General features: G+C 42.2%; 1 protein-coding gene across 3 annotated transcripts in view; it reads right to left on the bottom strand.

Annotated features, from left to right (window-relative positions):
• Positions 1-248: 248 nt before the first annotated feature.
• Positions 249-20,017, bottom strand: part of LOC149473266 (formin-like protein 3) — a 157,665-nt gene continuing 137,896 nt past the window's right edge. For 2 of the 3 annotated variants that reach the window (XM_089679237.1, XM_089679225.1), the window contains 9 exons: positions 18,837-18,905; positions 18,667-18,747; positions 18,429-18,558; positions 17,918-18,078; positions 14,595-14,696; positions 12,621-12,713; positions 8,544-8,667; positions 8,255-8,364; positions 249-3,813 (listed from right to left, as the gene is read on the bottom strand). In XM_089679237.1, coding sequence (XP_089535363.1) covers positions 8,273-8,364; positions 8,544-8,667; positions 12,621-12,713; positions 14,595-14,696; positions 17,918-18,078; positions 18,429-18,558; positions 18,667-18,747; positions 18,837-18,905 — 852 coding nt within the window. In that variant the 3' untranslated portion in view covers positions 249-3,813; positions 8,255-8,272. The remainder of the gene's footprint in view (positions 3,814-8,254; positions 8,365-8,543; positions 8,668-12,620; positions 12,714-14,594; positions 14,697-17,917; positions 18,079-18,428; positions 18,559-18,666; positions 18,748-18,836; positions 18,906-20,017) is intronic. The other variant, XM_089679232.1, reaches the window with a different exon arrangement.

Below are 20,017 nucleotides of genomic sequence, written 5' to 3' on the forward strand. Positions count from 1 at the left end.
GATACATGGCATTTCACATGTCCAGCGACTTTAGGTTTCACAAGTCAGATCCTAAGTCGCAGGAGTGTGAACCGAGCAAGCTTCACAACAAACACATCCATTCTTGCTTAGTCACTGTGTTTGACCAGACATTACAACATTGTTACCCTTATCACCGATCAGGACCATCTCAGTACCCTCTGCCTTTGCATTGTTGTAGTGCGATTCGGTCTACTCGATACTTAATAGACGTAGACTCACACATGAAATGATAGGGCTCTGCACATTTATTGATGACAAAATAAAACAATATTATAACAGAGAGCACTAAATATTTTCCTGAAACCTGACACTTAAAGAACTTAAACATGACTTGTAATAAACAATTACTGGCTTCTTAACATCAGATATAACATACTGTACATGGTTAATACACTGAGAAAAGGTATGGAAGGGCACCTTCTCTGACACCACACTGCTCTGCATGTCTGTGGGCTCTGGAGAAGGACAGGACTGTATTCCACATGCAGAATTATTACAGTACAGAAACCACAAGCTTGCAGCAGGCCTCTGTTCTCTTGTGCATGCATTGCAATCATAGCACTTCTGGAGGTGGGCAGATAAACTATAGGTCATCAAACTGTCATCACTGTTTTTGGGGCAAAAACAAACAGCCAACAGTGTGTTCTTGTAAACGAAGTGTGGGTGGCAAGGGCTATAGTATAGTGCATGAATAGGAGTCTCTAGGTTTAGCAGGATAAGATGCATAGCAGCTGCAAAGAATAATATGGCTTTTTCCCCAGTTTAGGAAAGGCACTGTATAAGGCACCATTCACGTGGGCATTTTGCCACGCTTCAAATCCTAGGAGCACTTTATCCAAAACACATCCAAACACAATCACCGCAGGAGATCACCAGCCTGTCCCTGCAGTGTATGGGCTCGGCGGCTGCTGTTATCAGCACACAGCTGTCAATCCTAGCAGCGGGAATCAGTAGATTCTTGCCAATAGGATTTGCAGTGGGGCAAAATGCCTGTGCGAAGGGTGCCTAAAAGATAGCACAGGAATAAAAACTACCACTTCTATTGAGCTTTGGTCTTATAATTTTGTATTCGCAATGTATACATTCAAAGTCATTGGAACTTACACATGGGTACGTTTGCTCTTGTTTTACACAGCTTCATACATGGCAAACACCTTAAAGGTACTATACCATTCACTATATGTACATTGCTAACCAGGCAATGTTTCCTTTTTATATAGTAAACACGTAACTTGGAATGTTACAATAGAACTACACAGCGGTCCCTGCAATTTCTGACAAACAAAAAAAACATGGAATGTTACTGAAATAATGACAAAGAAATGTTGTTAAAAAAATGAAGAAAAAGAAAAATCTTTTCTTCCGAACAGTCGCAAGCTAAGTTTTCCCTGTGATTAAAATAATCATCACTGTCCTCTTTAAAATGTTTGACCAAAAATATAGTCAAAAGACCCCTCACTTAAAATCTTAAATAAAAAGAAGAAACTACAATAAGTTTGTCTTGTAAACTGACAGTAAGACTTTAGTAAGCAAAAAAAAAAAAATAAAAAAAGCAGATTCCCTAATGCCAAAGACTTGGTCCAATTGTCTACCAATCAGGTTGACAAGCTGGATTTAAATTTGCTGATCTGAACAATTTAAAAATAAATTATCATTAATCAAAAATGTAGATGTATCATGGACTATTGAGTCTGATACAGAGGTATGCCAATCCCAAACCTACCAAAGTATAAAAAAGACTTCACTGTGAAGTATGTATGGGTAGGAATGGGAAAGAATGGTAAAACACATAGTTCAGATACAGCTTAAATATATATAAATATATCATAGCAAAATAAAGTGTGCAGACTGGAAATATCACTGCATAAACATTTTTGTCCTGCGCAGAGTGGACTGTACCTGTCATGTACAAAAAACATAGGCAGTCATTTTGTGGATTTGACCTATATTTACAATACTATCAATTCCTATAAACTGGTAGCATCACTGCGTTCCTATTACATATTGCAATCATGTTATTAGTATATAGGAAACTGATATTGGCCCTCCTGGCTTGTTTGCTCTTTGTAGGTGACAGGTACACAGGAAAGGAGATTGGTGTCCAAGTTGCTTTTATACAGCTACAGTGTGTAAAAGTGTATACACAATTACCGCTTTATTGTTTGAGTGAAAGCACAATGCTGCTACAATTTAATAAATTCATCATAAGGCAGGACCAATTAGATGGGTACACAGCTTTGTAACATTAATATTTAAAACAGCAATAATGTAATTCTGAAGAAGCAGCATTGCATTTACACTTTTACATACGGACGCAAATAAAAGCAATGCTAACAGCATTAGGTACGCTAGACATCGTAGTGTACATACAGCTATATTGTTATAAAGATGCAAGGAGCAGAAAGGCAGCATGAGAGGAATTTGCAGGACAGGTATATGGCAGCTGCCACTGCTGGTATATAAAAAATGGATATCATCATCTGTGCTTCACCAATTAGTGAGTCAGTGACCTGCACCAAGCATGTGCATACCAGATGTCTTCCCCACACTACACGCTACACACACACATGCTACACACACACGTCAGGTCACTGATTGGACTAAGTAGTAAAATAAGGGTAAGGATGGCAGCCATGGAAGTTGCATCTTCCCCCCCAAAAAAAAGTCAGCAATGACAACTCCCCTTGTTTCTATCCTGATCGGTTACTTTTAATCAGATTTATGGTCCCACTTAGAAGACAACATTTCATCTGTAAATGTCTGGACACCAAATTAAGTCAAAGACTTGACATGCCTGCCCACCTAATGCATACCTACATCACACAGTGCTGCTTATGTAACAAAGTATTCATTCTTCTTCCACCAGCCGTGACGTTTGTGAAGCTGACCCAATAGACTTCGGCATTCAATTGCCCAAACATGTTGCATCTAGCGAAGTAGTCTATTGAAACAAGTGTATGTTGCTCCTCCACAACTATTTCTAGAGCTCTGCTGGCAAAATCCCTCTTTGTGATTAGCTGTCTCAGCAAATAACTGACAAAACAAGGTAGTGAAGAATGTGGGGGATGTGTTACCTGCATCAGGACAGGCAGGCAGAAGGTACACATGATTCAATAGACAGTTCAGCTGACAGCATGACATATCAGCAGCTGGGTAAACAACCCCATAAACCATCAGTTCTGCACTAATTTCATTATATATGTGATTTCTCTACAACTTTCTGACGCAAACTCAAAATTTTGACACATTTCCTTTTTCTTCCCACTATGATCAGGATGAAGTAAATAAAATATGTAAAAATGCTCTTGCTATATTAACCTTACCAAAGCCAGAAGGCATACATTTAACATTACCAGCCCATTCCACCACAAAAGGCTTCAGTCTTTACATCACATTAGTGTTCAATCTACCTAACTGCATAAAAAACGTTTAACACTTACAAGGCACTTTTTCTTATTTTGCCCAGAGCAGCCAATCTTGGTCTGGCAAACTTAAAAAATATTTACAATTTCAACAGTAAAAACTTAAGAAAATATAAATAGTAAAAGAAAAATAGTTCTATAATACTGTAGCAATAAGGCACTTTTTCTTCTATTCTCTGAAGTGTCCCGGCTTCTTCATTTCCCTTAATATGTGGAGCACAGTCACCTGCTGTGTGTTTTAGTTCATCTACTCCAAGGAGCAACATACACAGCAAAGCCTGACCCGGCTCATGGGACTGGATGTGCTAGCTCCGCCTCCAGGCATGCCGCAGAACTGCATCTGCACGTCTGAAGGGCTGATTACGGAGATCTGAAAAGATAAAACAAGTGCGTTGTCAGATAATGTGCACCGAGGACAAGAGAGCTCTGGGGCTGAAGCAGGCAAAGGCAATTGTACGCATGAGACTGGAAGCTTTAGAGTTGAGAGTAAGTGCTGGAAAGGGAAAACCTTTAGTTGGACATGTAATAGTTATTAACACAACTCCTAAGGCACTGAACCTGTCTGCAAAGTCTGTACTAGAATTTTGTGAAGCTTTCTTCTAAGATAAACTCAACCTCCTATGTATAGCAAATTTGAAATTGTTAGAGCACAAAACAAGCCAACTTTTTGGTAAATAGTGTACACTACTGTTCTCATAATTTTCTGTTTGTAGAGAGTGCTTACGTATCCATTCAGTCAGACAGGAAATGCACATCAGAGGCATGTAGAGACATGGAATGCCATTTCTGAACATACATTTCATAGACAGTTGGAGGTAACTCTAGCTCCACTGTGCTCAGATCTGCATGTGGCCCTGCAATGCTTGCTTACAATGGAAGTAAAGTCCAATCTTTAGTTTGTACCTACAGTGAAGAAAATAAGTATTTGATCCCCTGCTGAGTTTGAATGTTTGCCCACTCACAAAGAAATGATCAGTCTAAAAATCGAATGGCAGGTGTATTGTAACACTGAGAGACAGAATAGCAACAAAAAATTCAAAAGGAATGCATCTCTAACAAATTATGCACTGATTTCATGTTCATGAGGGAAATAAGTATTTGATCCACTTCACAAAACATGACTTAGTACTTGGTGGCAAATCCCTTGTTGGCAAACACAGAGGTCAGACGTTTCCTGTAGTTGGCCACCAGGTTTGCACACATCTCAGGAGGGATTTTGGCCCACTCCTCTTGGCAGATCCTCTCCAAGGCATTAAAGGTTTGTTGGCTGATGTTTGGCAACTCAAACTTTCAGCTCCCTCCACAGATTTTCAATCAGATTAAGGTCTGGAGACTGGCTAGGCCACTCCAGGACCTTAATGTGCTTCTTCTTGAGCCACTCCTTTGTTGCCTTGGCCGTGTGTTTTGGGTCATTGTCATGCTGGAACACCCATCCATGACCCATTTTCAATGCCCTGGCTGAGGGAAGAAGGTTCTCACCCAAGATTTGACGGTACATTGCTCCGTCCATCGTCCCTTTGATGCGGTGCAGTAGTCCTGTCCCCTTAGCAGAAAAACACCCCCAAAGCAGCATGTTTCCACCACCATGTTTGACAGTTGGGATGGTGTTCTTGGGGTCATAGGCAGCATTCCTCCTCCTCCAAACACGGCGAGTTGAGTTGATGCCAAAGAACTCGATTTTGGTCTCATCTGACCACAACACTTTCAACCAGTCCTCCTCTGTATCATTCACATGTTCAGTGGCAAACTTCAGACGGGCCTGGACATGTGCTTTCTTGAGCAGAGGGACCTTGCGGGCACTGCAGGATTTCAATCCTTGTCAGCGGAGTGTGTTACCAATTGTTATCTTGGTGACTGTGGTCCCAGCTGCTTGGAAATCATTGACAAGATCCTCACGTGTAGTTCTGGGATGATTCCTCACTGTTCTCATGAGCAATGACACTCCACGAGGTGAGATCTTGCATGGTGCACCAGACCAAGGGAGACTGACAGCTGTTTTGCGTTTCTTCCATTTGCGAATGATTGCACTAACTGTTGTCACCTTCTCACTAAGCTGCTTGGCGATAGTTTGGTAGCCCAGTCCAGCCTTGTGTAGGTCTACAATCTTATCCCTGACATCCTTAGACAGCTGTTTGGTCTTTGCCATGGTGGAGAGTTTGGAATCTGATTGATTGCTCCTTTGGACAGGTGTCTTTTATACAGGTAACAAAATGAGATTAGCAGCACTCCCTTTAAGAGACTGCTTCTAATCTCAGCTTGTTACCTGTATGAAAGACACCTGGTAGCCATCCTGCCGAATGATAGGGAATCAAATACTTATTTCCCTCATGAACATGCAAATCAGTGCATAATTTGTTAGACATGCATTTCTTTTGAATTTTTTGTTGCTATTCTGTGTCTCAGTGTTACAATACACCTACCATTCGATTTTTAGACTGATCATTTCTTTGTGATTGGGCAAACATTCAAAATCAGCAGGGGATCAAATACTTATTTCCTTCACTGTACAAGTAAGCCTATAATAAGGTTACCTGTAGATACAGAGAATATCTCCTAAAGTCCACTGTTTAGAATATACAGTATTCGCACAGGATACAGTGGTGACACCATCGGTGCATGCACTCTGAAGGGACAGCATGCCTGTACCGTTCCTTCAGAGCTCTGTGCCGTGGACATGATGCACGCGGGAGTGTCGTCTTTGCGGCTCGGCCATTCATACAGCTGGAGCCCACGATCCCGAAAAGAAGACCGGGTAAAGATGGAAGTCCTGTCAGTGGTGACAGTGTGCTGCTGGAGGGCTTTGTTCTAACATGGAAGTAAAGGCAAATCTTAACTAACTCTAAACCTTCTCTCAGCCGCATTATAAGCCTAATTTATCTGGCCCTGTAAAGAAAAAAAAATCACTATACTTACCTATTCTGCAGGCGCTCCGGTCCAGTCTCCAGCGGCACCCTTTGTGTGCTGGAGGCAGCTGACAATGGTTGGGAAATGCTTGGGAAGTGAGGCCACCCATAAAGTTACTATGGGACTTCCGCTGTCAGCTGCCACTCAGCGTGGGACTGGACTGGAGCAGATGCAGAACAGGTAAGTATAGTGATTTTTTTCTTTACAGAACTAGATAGATCAGGCCTAAAATGTGTGTAGAGAGTAGGTTTAGCATTAGTTAGAATTTGCCTTTACTTCCACTGTAAGGTAAGTATGCCACAATGTACTAGCATGCAGTGCATACTATCGCATTAGAACATTAACTTGCAGGTAGACTTTTTTTTTTTTCCCCCCATTACGGACTTTACTACCACTCTAAGAGTAGATGTCATTAAAAAGGTGCTTTGTATTCCCTTTTTCAGACACAGTCTGCTATGAAGGGAGAGCTGATCATAAGTTCACTGAGTACACATTAATAGACATAGCTAATGGCAAAACTTGCTAATCTGGTGATAGTTCACAGGCATCTAGCCCTACTTTTATCACATAAAATGTATATGTCCCAGTGCACTTCAAACCAGGTTATTGATAAAACGAAAGCCTTTACATCTAGGTGGCAGACCACCCCTGATCTGTACAGCAATTTGTGCACTTTGCAAAAAAGCAAATGTTGGCCTTTCTTCTACATCAAAACGGATACATCAAAGGTCTGTACAGGAGTTAAATACTTTTTAGATACTAGAAACTTTCAAGTTGTGACCTTGCAAAAGTCCCTGCTTAGTACACAGTTTTTCTTGCTTCTAGCTGCACCTAGTAACATGTTCTCTTTTCTTTGGGCACAATCGCATTAACGGTCTACAAGTTCAGATCTTAACCCTGTGTGGGCTGGTATCAACAGGCACAGCATGTCAATCACTTAAAGCAAATGCGTGTTAAAAGGAGACACATTTGGCACAAGGCAGAAGCAGCGTAGCCAGCAATAGCCATTATACAGGAAGATCAGCTGTCCCCCTTCTTACCCTCTGCAAGAGAAAGGAAACTAAAGATGAATCTTCCTGGTAGCTAATCTGAGAGATAAAATAGAAAGGAAGGTATATAACTAGGAGAATGAAATTAAAGAGAAGTATATCAAGAGCAGCACTCTTTCCCTCATATGGAGAAAAAAAAAGCGCTCTACCATATAACTTCTTCTCCACACAAGTTCCTATGGAGGTCACACTGCTCTCGCCAGTGGTTATATATAAACAGCAGGAGTGCAGGATAGGCAATATTCTACACAAGCACAGCTAAGCCAGGGAGGTGGCTTATGATGATTATGGCCAGTTGACACTTGCACCGGTCTTAGTTGTTTCCATACTCTGGGTTCCTGAGGCCCAGTGACATGTTCTCCCCCATTACTTTGTAAGGGCACATCTGCATTTTTAATACCCTGTGTATGAGACCTGCACTAGCTATTTCAGCTAAAAGACATGAATTGTTAGGAAGCCTTGAAGGCTAGATTGTGTATGGAGCCAATATATCAAAAGGTCAAAAAGACAATTGTACATACAATTGGTATTAATAGTACAGGGGTTCAATATCTTCCCTCATGATAAGATCTACAATAAGGTAGCATTCTCACAGAAGATCTAACTATGATGTAACTTGGTGAAACTTCACAAACCTTCTCCCCATGGCTATACACTGTGCTTTGTGTGAACATTGAATGCTCCTACAGAAGAGTATGTAGGTGTCACATGCAGTCAGGTGCATCGCAGGGGATTAGTAATCATGACTACAAGGTTAAAGTGCAAGGCCTGGGCATGCATTCCAGTGTTCTCCATGAAAGGCCATCCATGGCCAGACAAGGAAGGTCACAATGCATGCAGAATTATACCTTTACATACTTTTTAAAGGCATTGGGCTTAACAGTTTGAATCCTCAAATAGGGATGTATCACAGAAGAAGCGAGAGCCCCTCTTGGCTGTTCTGGCTGTGAAGGGGACACTCTTCAGGACTGCAGCCATCAATGCAGGTTGGGGAAACAGAGAAACACATACATGGTCAAACAAGGCAAACTGAAAAGAGAGGTTCAGCAGCCCCCAGTAGTGAGGACTAAATACATTGGGGCAGGAAGGAGGATACATTTTAGAGAGATAATATTAAATTAACTCACTTGCTAACTAAAACACCCACCTGTGATTATGTCCTCAATGGTTCCATCCTTTCCTTCATATACCGGTCGATGGTCCTTGGCTTGCCGCCGCCGCAGCTCTGCTATTAAATCATGTTGCTGACGTTTATTTTTCTGCACTGGAGACTAGAGAAATCAGAATAGTGTGTAAAACATTAGATATATGTCCTTCTTCATTCAGTAAACTTTACTGTCCGAAAATAGAATACATTCATATCAACCAATATGCCTTATTTTGATCACATGAAAAAAAATCTATTTCCTGTGGAAAGATCTCAACAGTAATAAATGATGAATATGAGGATTTTACCAAACGGTTGGCAATCCTTGTTCACTGAGGTGGCTTTAATGAGGGGATATGGAAGTATTGCCAATAACCAAACTATTTTAATTATTCTAGCTGTTATTTTCACTTTCGAGACCAGCTAAACCACTACTGGCTAGTTCCTGGAGTTGTAACGGAACACATCTATGTATTTCCTATGTTTTTTGGGGTAAACACAGTATGTACGCTCTTGGAATCAAGATTTAGGAGGATATTGGATGTAAGTTGCTGTAAATGTCCACTGCAATACATAAACTATGAGATCTTCAAACAACAGAAAACGTAACAGACTCAACATGACAAGAGATAGTACTGGCAGACTGCGCTATGGATTGGATGTTCCCCCACACTTCATCAGTGCAAGCGGTGGTAACACTTTATAGGGCAACAGAAGCTACTGAACGCAACCCAAAAGGTTTAACCAGCGAGACCAGAAAAACATTCTAGCAACAACATTGATGCCCTTTCTCAAAATGTCCATTCAAAACCCTACAACCTGCAAGACTCCCGTGATGCCGAAGTATATAATGTGATTTTAGCATTTCCTCCTTATAAATATAACTACACAGGTAAAACCTTTTTCTGGTTTTGGATAGAGAGGAGAGGGTTAGAACACCTCGCAGTTTTTATTGCTGCCTGTGCCCTTATTAGGGAGATTCCCCCTCTCCATTTATCCTGTTTACTGTTATCACTGAAAGTGAAAGAAAATCCCACAATCAGAACAGAAATAGATGGGAAATCTTCCGATGGGGACAGCAGTTTTGCAGACCCTGACCCCGGTTCACATATATGCGGCCGTGCGGGCCACGTTTTGCATGCGCACAAGAGCCCATTCATTTGAATGGACTCCCGTGCCCGTGGGACGCAGGGAAGAAATCCCTGCACTTCTTTGGAAAACGCAGCCTGCACGGGAACCTCGGTTCCCAGTACGGTTGTGTTTTCCAGTGTGGGCGGCGTGCCATTAGAACGAATGGCACCCGCCCACGGGTCCGCATTCCTCTGTGCGGGTGGTACGGCTGCATGGATTTTTGTGCGGATCCGCAACAGCACCACCCGCACAGATGTGAACCTAGGGTGATGAAACACTGGCATTCCCTCGCTCTTTGGTGGGATTTTCCCTCACTTCCTGCTTAGCTATGGGACTGGAACTCTGATAAAAAAGCGACAATTATAAACAAGAGTTGTATTAAAGCAGAACTAAACCCTCCTATCAAGCAGGATGCCATTTTAGCCTCTGTTTGGCCTACAGTTGCCATGGTGCCGCACATCGGATCAGTTATAACACCAGCCATATGATAGCTTGACAGTTTGGTTGGGAGCGAACATAAGCACATTAGTAACTAATGGTTATCATTCATAGCATGCCTTGAATGTAATGGTTTTCGAAGACTCTTAAATCGGTGAGTTTAGTACCACTTTGAGGACTCGTTCACACCATAACGCGGGTTTCCCACATCACATTCCAGGGTGAACAAGCCCTTAAAGCGGAACTAAACCCACCGATTTCCTGCGTCACATTCAAAACGCACTGGGTGTGCGATCTGCTGTGGGTGTCATTATATTTCTTTTACAAAAGATTTTATTAAGCCTGTTAAAGAGAAACATACAAACCATAACAAATCATATGATACAAAGCGACAACAAACAATAAAAGACAGGGAAACATCACACAACAAACACAGAGGTACACATACAAGACCCATGCTGGGGTCCAGATAACACTACGAAAGGCAAAGGGCTGCAAGGCCCACAACCACTTTCAGAAATATAAAAGCTACATACAAGAAGGCAACAAAAAGAAAACACATAGAGAGCCACGATCTCATGAGGCAACATTGTCCCTGAGAATCATAGACCTGTAAGATGATAATAATAACTGATAGACAATCGGTCTAATATAAACAAACCATAAAAAAGAGGAGAGAGAAAACAGGAAAACAAAAGAAAGAAAAAGAGCAGAGAGAAAAAAAAAAAAAGAGACAGGCCAGCAAGGAAGAGGAGTTCGCCTTGGGGGGGGGCCGGGAGACACGATCCCCACATAAGCGGAGTGGAGAGGCAAAACCCAACACATCATAGATTAGTTAGTTTTGCGGTAAAATGAGAAACCGGTTGATAATCCACCCACGATTGCCAAACAGAAAGAAACTTATCATGTTTATCCTCTAATACCGCTGTCAATTTTTCGTTGATAAAAGAAACCTTGGATTCTGGACCTGACCTCCTCAAATTGTAGAGTAAGGGATTTCCAAGAACCGTTAATAGTCTGCTTAGTAGCCATAGAAAAAAAAATTGACCAATGAGCGTGGTCCATGAGGTAGGTCACGAAGTGGCTTAAAAAGTAAGGCCTCAATAGGATCTTTTTTAAACTCTTCACGCCGGCCGAACACAAATGTGCAGCCTCCTGACGTCTGGGCCTAGACGCCTAGCGGCCGCACATTTCCATTCTATTAAAAAAAGACATATGTGCTGAGAGCGCGCGCCCTGCACGTTCCCAGCACACATGTGCGGTACTCACGAAAAGGTCCCGATCTCCTCTTTCGATTGGGACCTTTCCATTTCATGTGTCACGGTGGTCACATGACCCTAAACCCGCCCCGCCTCCCGGCTTCTGAAACCTTAAAGGGACGGGAGGCGCCGGCGCGAAGGGGTTAAGGTTAATGGACGTAACTGAATAAATAAGATTATAAACTCTAGTCCACAAGCGGCGGGCCACTGGACAGGTCCACCAAATGTGGAGCATTGTACCCTCTAGAGAGCAGCCTTGAAAACACAGAGTTATAATCAGGTATAAATTTACCTAATGGAGATGGGGGTAAAATATCATCTTGAAATCACTTTATAGGAATTCTCTAATGCCAGTATGTTACCAGATCAGTGGGAAACTCCTTGCCACATAGACCCCCAATCCTCAACAGAAATTTCCGTCTGAAGCTCCAAATTCCATTGTGCACAGTAAGCAGGCAAAGGTTCAGCCATATGATTCCGGATTGATAGATAAATTTGAGATGGGTGTCAATATATGTCTAACAACACCCCAAACGCAGATTGCAATTGCTTTTGCCTCGAACAGATAGCATGGTACCACAGTACCATGCGATCCAGCTGCATTGCATTTTTGAAAAAGTAGTGTAGCACTACTTTTAGTGTGATCCAATGCAATAACAGCCCATTAAATGAATGGCCTTAGAAATCGCACTGCACTGAGTTGCATGGGTACACAGAGCGCATTCCTGTGCGATTCGGGTGTGAACTGGCCCCAAGAGATTTTACACCTTTATATTGTAAGTTCTCACAAGCAGCATCCTCCTAACCCTCTTAACTTGAATTACATTGTAACTCTGCTGCTTCCCTTTATTTTATAAAGTGCTGAGCAAACTGTTTAGGCTACATTAACCCCTCTATAATAACAATACACAATCACATTCTAAGATATTCAGGGGCACTACCAACCACGACTGCAAATACAACCTCTTACCCCAGTCTTTTTTTCCCTGAGCTTTGACACCTTAATTCACAGGCCCAAACATTGTTTTGTTCTGATTCCCACTTGTCTGCATTCTGGGCTGTACATTGGTAGTACAACATGACTACAGATCAGAACTGAGAACAACTAGGAAGGCATCACTTCATAAATCTGCTTGAATCAATGTCCTCCTGATAGCAGAAGCAATGAAGGTGCTTGTATTTCAGTGTGCAGGACCATTTGTGCCACAGTCCATGGTGCTTAGAGGCACTTCAGTGATGTAGACTATACCTTAGGGTCCATCTTCTTTGCTTCTTGTGCCAATAACTTCTCTCGCAGAACTTCCTCCTGCTTCTTGCGCATCTCGTTCTCAAGCTCAGCATCCTAGTTTGTTAAACAGAACAAATCAGACCTGTTATCACTTTCATGGAACGGTCATATGACTCTTCTCTATATACATAATTGAACAGACTTTGTAGAGAAAACACACTAAGGCAATTAATATGGACTGGCAGCATAGTTCCATACATATATATTAATGGAATATGTGACTTCACCACTTGGCGGGGTGTTACTGGTGGTTGGGTGCTTCTTCAGCTTGTTCACCTGTCAGCTCTAGTGTCCCGAAAAAGATGAACTGTGATCCATCAAATACTTGTTCCAACTTTATTCAATGTGAATAACCGTGGGTGCCTTTCAACTATGTTGGATACAAGAAGCTTTAGGCCTCATGCACACTGGACGTTTTCCTAACTCTCCTAGAAGCCGTTCCTCCTGGCAGCATTGTTTTGGAAAAAAAACAGCTGACATTTGTAAAAAACAAAAGTGTATAATGCGTTTAGGCGCATATAGCCAGGGCTGTGGATAAGGGGTACCACCAGTCCTCCTGTACAGGGCCCAGGCCAGCAGTGGGGCCCAGGCAGCTGGGTGAGTTGGATGTGGGCAGGGAGGGTGAGCGGCACGGCTGGGGGCAATTACTGGAACGGATCCTCTGAAAGCTGGCTTCTCCTCTCCCTCCCACTGGCTTTCAGCTGCTGCAGAGCGAGCCATACAGGGGATCAGTTCCAGCAATTGCCCCCCCACGCTGCACCGATCATCCTCCCTGTGCACCATACATTTCCCCCCTGTGTGTCCCCTCCCCTGCAGTGCTGCTGGCTTCCCTCTGCTCCTCATCACCGGCAGCTGCAAGCATGCAATAGGATCCTTCAGGATGGAGAGTGGGGGAAATATGTCCCATTTATCAGCCCCTTCCTTCCCTGAATGAACAGTTAATGATTGGTACCTATCACTCACTGTGTTCACTCATAACTGAAGCAGAGTAAACAGTGTACTTTTTTTTAGGGGGGGCCTGTCAGGTTGGCTGTATGGGGCCCCGTGGTTTCTAACAGCAGCCATGCATATAGCCGTGTCAAGCGTTTAGATGTAAATTACTTTTGTTGGCTAGAATAAATCATTTATTCTGACCATTGAAATTAATTAACGCTCAAGTGATAAACACGCATTTAAAAGAGTCAAGATTGTTTTCTGCCAGAACTCTGCTGCACCTCGATGCACTGGAAGTGGGTTTTTTTCCCACCTCTAAAAGTTTGTGTGTGTATAGACGCATAGGCCAACATGAGCGGGAGTTTATAGGGGAAAAAAACAAACAACCGATGGACATCCCTAGGAGCAGCTGTAAAAATGTCTGGTGTGCATGAGAACCTATATGTGGAAGAGTACCTGCACACCTTTCCTGTATACGGAGTGCAGCGGCCATCTTTGGGTTTAGTATGTATATATATATATATATTTATATTATATATACTAAATGTGTGTCTGAAGTGATCAACCATTCTCTGTGTGTTTATAATAAAGATCAGTTACTGAAGTTCTAGTTTCTAGTTTGTGCTAACAGAGCTCATTACACTGCAGTATGTATGATCCATTGTGACCCGTCATTTAGATTCCTACGTGGAGCATGTGATTGTGATAGCACTCCAGTAGGGCGGCAAGGCTAAGATGTTTCTGGAGAGAAGTGGATCAAAGGACAGTCTCTTTATGTATCCACAAGGATCCTTCTCTCCTTACTGTAGTCCAACTTAGTGGACAAGAAGTGTTTTACTCAGTCACTAGGTAGGTGGCCACACCCTGACCAAGAACTTTTTCCTGTTGAAACAATGGCAGGAAGGAGCCTGCCTTCTGCGCACACATTAAACTACACAGGTGCTTCTAAAGCACCAAGTAAATGCGCATGCCGGTATGTGACACGGGGTTTAGCATGTATACCTTGTATGATTTGATGAAACGAGCGAATACTGGAAAGAACACGGAGGGCGGCGTTGTCTTTGGATTTTCTCCAAAGTAAAGCACCACAGCTGCGTATGCTTCCTGCAGAAGAGAAAAAAAAAGAGATCTGGAGATACTGCTCCCTTCTAAAGGCTTATAGAACTTCACAAGTCTACATTTCCTGCAGGCACAGTGAAGGGAAGGGTGGGAGGGGAAGAATCACAGTGGGACGGATTGCTAAAAATACCCAGACAGAACATTCAAATAAGGCAGGAAAAAACAACTGATAGAGGCAAACAATACACGCAACTGAAAAAAAGATATTTTGTCACAAGCAAAGAAAGCATAAGGAATGCCTGTATAAACCAGCTTATATACTACGGCTATGGCAGCATCACTGAAAAAGGGAAACCATCTGGAATGCTGCCATTTCATCTACTATATATGTCCTCGAACATTTAAAACTGAATGCCAGGGGCACAAAAACTTTCCTATAGATATATTAACTGGCCACAAAGGATATAAATTCACTTTGTGTGCCTTTGCAAACCTAGACATTACCTTTTCAAGCAGCAGTGACACATCATTGGGCTGCACATAGTGCTAGAAAGTAGAGCTTTGGTGAGGCCAAGAAACTACAGGATGGGGCAGATATAAGACCACACACTCTGCACAAACAGAGAGAGCAGCAATGACTGGTCTTTATTACAAGGAACCCCTGCACAGAGGAAAAGTGCAGGAAATGTTGCATGTTGGATTACTGAACATATGTAGAGAAAATATACAAAGAACAATAAGATTCAATTAACAATACACATAGCGTTTGTATTTAGACATGATTTGTTTTGCTGGGGATTTAGCTTTGAATTCGAATCATTACCATGATAGCTGGAGGTCTACATTTCCAGCGAGTCATTAGTCATGCCCACAGTGAATAAAGCATATATAGTACCTTGTGAAAAAACTTGGGATTGGTGCCACACCACATATGGACTGTAAATTTGAATCACTCGTATTTATTAAAATTGACACCAAGAAAAATGTTCCTCCAACTTCCTTCTCATCCACTCCATCCCCATTTTCCTTCTCAGCCATTAATCAGGATTGCTGCTTTGTAAAACCACATCATTACCTCAAAGCTAGTTAAAGGAGAAGTACAGTCAAAGCTCATTTGGCTGTAGTTCTCCTGTGGATCACAGGAGTGCAGTTCTTTCTGCATTTCTTTGACCCGTTTTCAACTGATAGTGGGCTGAAGGCCGCTGTCGGCTGACATCACTCAGCCAGTCCAGGCTGGGGAAAGATCCCGACTTTCAAGTTAGAATCCATCTCAGCGATTTGCTGAGAGCCTGAGCCAGCCTTCCTTCTCTACAGCCCAGAGCTCCAGTGAGCTCTGGGAGGAGGGAGGCTGAGCAGAGAGCGGTGACTGACAGTCAGTGCTCTCTGCTCACAGCAGCAGTGAGAACTCATCAATCAGCGGTCATGTGATCTGAGTTCTCACACGGACTGATGCTGCATCCACCTAAGTATAATTTTGTGGGGAAAAAAACCCAAACTTCTGTTAAGTGGTGAGAAAATTGACTAATTCTACCAAGCAAGTGTGGAGAAGCAGTTTTCCCAAAATTTGGTTAATACTGCATGGTGCTGGCTTCTGATTTGCCACGGCCAGCTTCAAGCGGGATGAGCTGGATTTTACAGATGAGATGTTGAGCAAAGCAATGAGGCCTGAAGCAGAAGAAGGATCTGTATTATACTAATTGGGCTTTCTAGAAGTTTACCTATTTTATGTTAAATGGTGATATATGATCTCATCAACTCCTGTACATTGATGTCCAATATAAAATTGAACACACAGGTTAGGCTGTTAAAGGTGAATTTTCTTTCCAAAATATTTGAAATTCTGCGTAGCCAATTGTGAATGTCACACAAAGCCCGACACACTATATGCAGTATGTCACTCCTATTTACTGTTGCAAAACTGTAGCATTAACTGTCAGCTTCTCTTTTACAAAGTAACTACCTTTCCCTCCAGCTCTTAGTACCTAAAACATGTTCACATAACAGCACTACACAGTGCAGTAGAATCTGAGTGGCTCATTGCTCATTTATCACTGAAAAACTAACAAAAGGCACATCCCAGATACCCGGGTATACATCATTATTGGCACACATATTCAGAGATAGTATTGACCGGGCTGGTTTATACTATATATGTAATAATTAGTCTACCACTCACTTTACTCTCTTTCCTATGCTCAGCTTTCTGCTCCTACTAATACTGCAAGGCAGTGCTGTATTTAGGTTTTGTGCTGCCCTAGGCAACGCAAAGGTTTGTCTGCCCCCATGGACATGAACCAACACCACAACTCTTTCCCCCTCTCGTGGATAGAGCCTGACATTGACCAACAACATCCCTACCCCCCACCTGGTAGAGCCTTCCACTAAACCCCCGCAATAGAGAAAAATACACTCATCTCCACAGCTCCGGACATCCTCGGAAACGAGAGTCAGGCTCTACATACACAATCAAGCAGCCTGCAGCATCTCTCAGATCCCACCTAGTCCCCATGGTGTGCATGTCCCTTCTTCCATCCCTTCTTCTGGGGGGAGGTGCTGCCCCCCTGAAAAATGCTGCCCTGGGCAAGTGCCTTGTTTGCCTTGTGGTAAATACACCCCTGCTGCAAGGTGCACAATGCATAGGATTTGTACAGGTAACACAACTGAAGGATTTTTTTAAAAACGCATTTATAGTTACAGTTCTGCTTGCGACAGAGACAGTTCTTTTGGTAGAACTTTTCTTTTGTAATAGCATGTAAACCCTATCAATAAACTTCACTTATTTGCTACATTTTGGCCTGTTAAATGTACAATCCAAATCATTTTATATATCTGTTCAATGGTGTCAGAAATCCAGTGCTGTACTGTGTTCTCTGCAGTGTTTTCTCAAGCAGTGTGTTGTCAGCCCTGCTCAGCTCACCTCTGGACTACAGAACACCTACTTCTATGTTATTGAGATGAAGGAAATGGGAGTGATTCTCTATAGAGTCCCACCATAATTCCTGGCCTCTTAACGTACTTCCTATCCTAGGGTGACCATGTTACTAATCCATAGATACAATACAGTAAGAGAGCATAGTCAAGCTAAGACACAGTGTATTACTGGCATCATCAGGTAAAAATAAAAGGAAAAACACCACAAAGAAATAAAACAAATACAGATGCTAATAGTAGATACACAACAAATATTTTTTAATCCGGGCATAACTGGATTAAAGGTGGGTTAGTATTTGCCTTTAGCACTGTAACAATACTTTCGATGTACTAACCTCTGCTGTTTTGGCATCCTTCTGAAGCTTGTCCAGTTTTCCTTCATTGCTACTCACAAAGTTCCTGAGAACACTATTGTCATGATGACTGCTCTCCTTGCGGATTAAGTCCATCCCTTTCCCAAGCTCTTTTACATCCATAAGGACATTTTCAAGAGACACTGGACAAAACAGAAATGAGTCAATATTTGCTGTGTATCTCAGATGGAAAATTCCCCTTACTTCATGTACAAGTGAGGCAGTATGTGTTAGGGACTGACAGGGACAGGAAATAAGGGGAAACCTTTCATTTGAGGACACAGATGTATGAGTTTGACAGATGTTCAAAATTTTCCTCTTTTATCCAAAAATAAATGTTTTGTGTGGAAAGGTTTTTAAAAACATCATTGGACTGAGAGGCAAAACACTCACCAATAGAAAACGCTTTCAGCAGTTTGTTGAAGCCAGACTAACGTAAGAAAATTTCAGATTGGTTGTAATGGACAGTCGCAGACAGTGACAGAGTTCTTACCTGCTGCTGCCTTCTCCACAAAGTGAAGTTCATTGTAGAATGTGGCCACCTCAGGATACTTCTCCTTGGCAATCAAGGCAATGAAGTTAAGCAATGTCATCTTCCTGTCTGTTGACTTTGTGTCTTGCAGCTGGATCAGATGGTGAATTGTAGTACAGAAGAGAAATACATTATATTTACAGCCCTAGCTCTGTGCGTACAGAAAAAAAGTCCCCACCAGTCATCCATTCCAACATACCAAGTCCAAGCTCTGTAGTTTGAACCCATAGACAGATCCTCTCTTGCTGCTGTTCATGTAGTTACCCAAGGCAAGAATTATCTAAAAAGAAAAATGGCTGCCAAATGAATAACGGCTCCCATACATTGGTGTTTATCAGTTTACTTGGGTCTTCTCAAACCCTCACTCACCTCCAGCATTTGTTTCAGCTTTGGAGAAGATTTGACTGAAGCCGAAGCAGCAATCACTGCATTCAGTTGCTGGGAAGAGTAAGATACATATGTCAGAAGGTAGGTTTTCACAAGTTAAAATCTTCAGAAACAACTATGGCAACATATAACATTGGAAGTGAATCCCAAAAATCCTATTTTAAATATACTGGCATCTAAAGACCTCTGTTCATATTTGCAATTAAATTGCTTCTCAACAAGCTTCAGGGCCTAGAACATACCTCATATGTCTTAGAGTCCCTCCCCAATGAGCAAAACCCCCATGTGTGTAGCTGCCAAGACCTGCTGTCACTTTGACAGCTGTGGCCCTGATTTGAGTAATATTACTAAACCTGGTATTTCTGTAAGAAAGAAAACATATACATCATAAATGACACACACCACTGTTCAAAATAAGTACATAAGAAAATGCAGAATAAATTATCTATACTGAACTATAAATATAAAAAAAAAACTAATCCAAAAACTTGGGCAAACTTCCAATCATTAATGAACAATTTCAGGTTTGACTATATTATACATAGCTACAGTGGCCCAGCTTGGAAACCATACCTGGCCAATGTCACTGGAAGTCAGAAATCACAGAAGTAGACACCGCTACTCCAGTGATCGCCAGTTGCTTCTGGGTCTCATGCTTAGTGAACAGCCACTTTGATATTGCCAAAAGTATTGAGCTAGCCCTCCAAATGATTGGATTCAGGTGTTCCAATCACCTCCATGGCCACAGGTGTATAAAATCAAGCACCTAGGCATGCAGACTGTTTCTACAAAACATTTGTGAAAGAATGGGTCGCTCTCAGGAGCTCAATGAATTCAAGCGTGGTACCGTGATAGGTTGCCACCTGTGGAATAAGTCCATCCGTGAAATTTCCTTGCTACTAAATATTCCACGGTCAACTGTTAGTGGTATTATGAAAAAGTGGAAGCAACTGTGAACAACAGCAACTCAGCCACAAAGTGGTAAGCCACGTAAAATGACAGAGTGGGGTCAGGGCATAATGCATGGAAGTCACCAAAAGACCTCCAAACTTCATGTAGCCTTCAGATTAGCACAACAGTGTGTAGAGAGCTTCATGGAATGTGTTTTCATGGCCGAGCAGCTGAATCCTTACATCTCCACGTGCAATGCAAAGCGTCATCTT

This window comes from Staurois parvus, unplaced genomic scaffold (genome assembly GCF_062004578.1).
Source record: "Staurois parvus isolate SC_StPar_1 unplaced genomic scaffold, SC_StPar_1.0 ptg000017l, whole genome shotgun sequence".
Taxonomy (NCBI): Eukaryota; Metazoa; Chordata; class Amphibia; order Anura; family Ranidae; genus Staurois; species Staurois parvus.